The sequence below is a fragment of the Vulpes vulpes genome, chromosome 2, assembly GCF_048418805.1.
Source record: "Vulpes vulpes isolate BD-2025 chromosome 2, VulVul3, whole genome shotgun sequence".
Lineage (NCBI taxonomy): Eukaryota > Metazoa > Chordata > Mammalia > Carnivora > Canidae > Vulpes > Vulpes vulpes.
In genome coordinates, this window is record NC_132781.1 from 24,803,580 (window position 1) to 24,807,336 (window position 3,757).

Consider the following 3,757-nt stretch of genomic DNA (forward strand, 5'->3'; position numbering starts at 1 on the left):
CCTGCCAATAGGGTAGCGTTCTACTCCCTAGTTCTGTAACTCTTTGTGCCTGGGAGGGGCATGTCTACAAGGCCACAAATACCTATTTCATGCAACTCCCAAATGCCCCAATGAACTATAACCTGGACAGAACCACCAGGATTGTTAAGGGAAGACTTGGAAAGTTTAGGGGAAGAAATGAGAGATGGTGAATTATCCAGGAGCTTTCTCAAACTCAGTTTTTCTGGAGGTAGGAGGACTCAGGAGGGCAGTTCACTGGCTTCATTTTCACACAAGGACGAAATCTAAGAGTTAAGGATGGGACTTCTGAGACCTCAGCATACAACCCAGGGTGTGGACAGGGAGGGAGGGAGAGATACCCCCCAGTGTTGTCCATCCTGCCCAGGAGTCATCTTAGAAAAATGTCAAATGAGCAACGGTAGTCACAGGAGTGAATCTGCCTTTTCTCCTATCTGCTGCAGTCACTGGGGTGGGGGATAGGATTTGGAAATGGATGTGGATGCAAAGGAAGCTTCCCTGCCTTGGGTCTCCCTCGAAGTTTATTCATTATCAGCTCAATCCATGCAAACAGTTTCTCAAGTGCTCTTCAGAGCTCTAGATAAAAATTTGAAACTAATTATCATGGCAACTCATACTGGTTATGGTGACTATTACCACTACCAGGATGAATGATTGTGACTGGCGACAGGTCCTGTGGGTGGTATGTCACTCTGGTGGACTGGACTATAACTCTGGGCCTCACTGGCTCCCTAAAACATATGGGGGCACCCGGGCCATCCCTGAGGAACAGCCCAGGAGCTGTGGCCTGGGAAGAGTGCAACCTCTGGGAGCCCCTCAGCAGAGTCCTGCGTTCCAGCCTGGCGCTGGCAGGCTCCTGGTCTCCCTAGGATACTTCTATTTCTCCCCCACTCCCCCAGCCAGGGATCTCCCTCACAGAGTAGTGCTGGTCTTGATCTTGGCAAGGACTTTCTTCTCCTTAACCCTGCGGTTCTGAAACCAGATGGTGATCTGGCGCTCTGAGAGGCTGGTGGCCGCAGAGATCTTGCGCCTCTTGTCCTTGGTGATGAACTTATTAGCTGAATACTCGCGCTCCAGCTCCCGCAACTGCCCCTTGCTGTAAGGAATGCGCTTCTTACGGCCACGTCGGAAGGCACAACCATCCGGAGGGTGCTGTGTGCCTGACTCTGCCATGGAAGAAGAGAGAGAGAGCCACACTCAGACCTCCACCCACAAGCCCACGCACAAACGCAGGCCCTACAAGCTAAGCAATCCTATGGGAGCACCCAGACACAACCACTCCCCCAAAGCACTGGGGGACACCTTGACTTCTGGCTGTTTTCTAATCACCACTTAGGTTTTGAAAGACCAGGTTCCTGCAAGCCATCCTCACCCATCCCTGTCCTCAGCATTGCAGGTCTGCAAACACACCCATCACACCCTGCCAGACCTTTGCCCACAGTCACATATATCCACCCTCATGCATTTTCAGACTCTTGGCCACTCTCATAGATTCTACAGGCAAATTAAGTGCAGAAAGGAACACATTTCTGCTCCCACTCCCAATACACACACACACACATACACACACACACATACACATGCCCCTAAGTTATAACTGCAGGGAATCTAGATTTTCCTTTAGAAACTGAAAAATTGGAATCCCTGGATGGCTCAGCAGTTTAGTGCCTGCCTTCGGCCCAGGGCGTGATCCTGGGGTCCCAGGATCCAGTCCCACATCAGGCTTCCTGCATGGAGCCTGCTTCTTCCTCTGCCTGTGTCTCTGCCTCTCGTTCTCTCTCTGCCTGTCTCTCATGAATAAATAAAATATTTTTAAAAAGAAACTGAAAAATTCATCTGAAAGAAAATGAGGGTTTGTATTCTTCACAGAACATTCAATATCCATGTTCCTACCCACCCCATCCCCATTACTCACTGAATAGAGTCATTTAGCCTTTTGGTAGAATTAACCCTCGGATCTGCGAGGTAGAACAGCCTGATTCCCGTCAACAGCAAAAAGAATCAAACACTTGGACATATTGAAAAGCAGGTCCCAAGGCCTCCTAAGGAGATGAAGGTACCTGGTAGCCCACAGCCTTCCAATAGCACCCAGCTCAGGCCCCTCATGCTGACCCTCTGGGGCCTCCACCCTGTCTCTTCATCTGCCTGAACCCTCCTTCAGCGTCCTAACAGCCAACGACGAGCACAAGCTCCTCCTCACAGGCCCCAAATCTCCCTTCACTTCCTCCCCCTGCGAGCACCAGCAGGGCCTACCACCCACAGTCAGCACCAAGGGGACCCAACAAACATAGTGGGGCAAGTTACCTGCAAATGCTGCCTTCCAGAAGGCACTGGGTGGGTTCTGCTCCGCCTGGCAACACATCTGGCCGTTCCAGCCACCGGTGAGGGCCCAGGGCTGGTAACTGTCCACAGGCAGCAGGGAGTCGTGGCGAGGCTCCCCGGGGGCTCCCAGAGTCTGCACCACCGACACATCCAGGTAACTGGCCATTGGCTGGTAGGGTCCCGGGTACCCAGGATAGAAGGCAAACTCGGTGGGTCGGCTGGGGTACTCCTCCCCGGCCGTGGCCGTCTCCGCGGGGTAGGCAGCTAGGGTGGCCGCCTGGGCACAGGGTTTCAGCGAGCTCCGGGCCACCCGGCAGGAGTAGTACCCGCCTCCAAAGTAGCCATAAGGCACCGGAGCCGGGGCCGCCCCCTGGGGCACCCCGGGGCAAGGGTGGCACTGCTTGGGCGGTTCCGTGGAGCCCGGCAGATCCAGCGGCGCGTAGTTGACAGCGGGCATCAGCGGAGGCGCCGCGGCGGGGTGGCTGGCCAGCGGCGAGGGCGCCACGAGATTTCGACCCCCTCCCACTACCGACAAGCCTTCCAGGTCCTTGGCCCCGTCCAAGGTGGCATAGTCGCCGGGCTCCATGGGGCCGAGGGTCCGCTCATGGGGCGCTGGGGAGGGGGGATCCGGGGGGCACCCAGCTGTCTCTCCCCACCCAGGCCCCGGGAATCCAAGGCGTTTTAAATCGCTCGCAGCCCTCAGGGCGCTGCATTCGCTCAGCCCGGCCGTCCTGACGCAGGAGACGCAGGTGCCAGGGCACGCGCGCTGATTGGCTGCGGCCTGCGGGAGAGGCTAATAAAATCTTCAGGGCAGAAATTGCGAAAATACTTTACCCCTGCTCCTCTCTGTCTCTTCTCCTCCCTCCCTCCCTCCTTCCCTCCCTCCCTCTCTCCCTCCCTTCGTCTCTCCCTCTTTCCCTCTCCCTCACTTTTATTGCCTGTGAAAACGACGCAGAGGAAAGCTGCTGTCCAGTTTGGAGCTTCCCAGCTGGGGGGGGGGGGGGGGGGGCGGAGAGGAGGGAGGCGGAGGGAGAGAAGACAGGGGCCCATCCCACCTCCGCCGCCTCCTCTCCCTCCCTGGCTCTCTGTCTCCGGTGCTTTGGCTGGTTTAACGAGAGAATAAAAAGCTCCCCCTATAAAACGTGCGTCTCAAGGGGAAGGGGGGGCGGGAGGCCGCTCTGTGCCTGAAAGGGGAACCTGGGAATGTGCCTGAACCAGAAGAGGCTGGGAAATGGGGGCCAACGGGTATTTCTGGGAGCCCCCGGCTCTGGGTCCTGGCTACAAGCAACCCGGTTCATTCCAGGTGCCCCTCCTATTCCGGATGCGCGTAATACGCTGCCCAGGGAAGTGCCTGGCAAGCCCCTTCCCCGGGGATCCCAGCTCCCGCCCCGCCGCTCCCGGATCAGGGTGGGGCAGA

General features: G+C 56.7%; 1 protein-coding gene across 1 annotated transcript; it reads right to left on the reverse strand.

The window, feature by feature from the left end:
* Positions 1–930: 930 nt before the first annotated feature.
* Positions 931–2,926, reverse strand: HOXB13 (homeobox B13). The gene is made up of 2 exons (XM_025996279.1): positions 2,323–2,926; positions 931–1,184 (listed from the first exon to the last, which is right to left on the reverse strand). The coding sequence occupies exons 1-2, from the start codon at positions 2,924–2,926 to the stop codon at positions 931–933; spliced, it is 858 nt and encodes a 285-aa protein (XP_025852064.1).
* Positions 2,927–3,757: the final 831 nt, after the last annotated feature.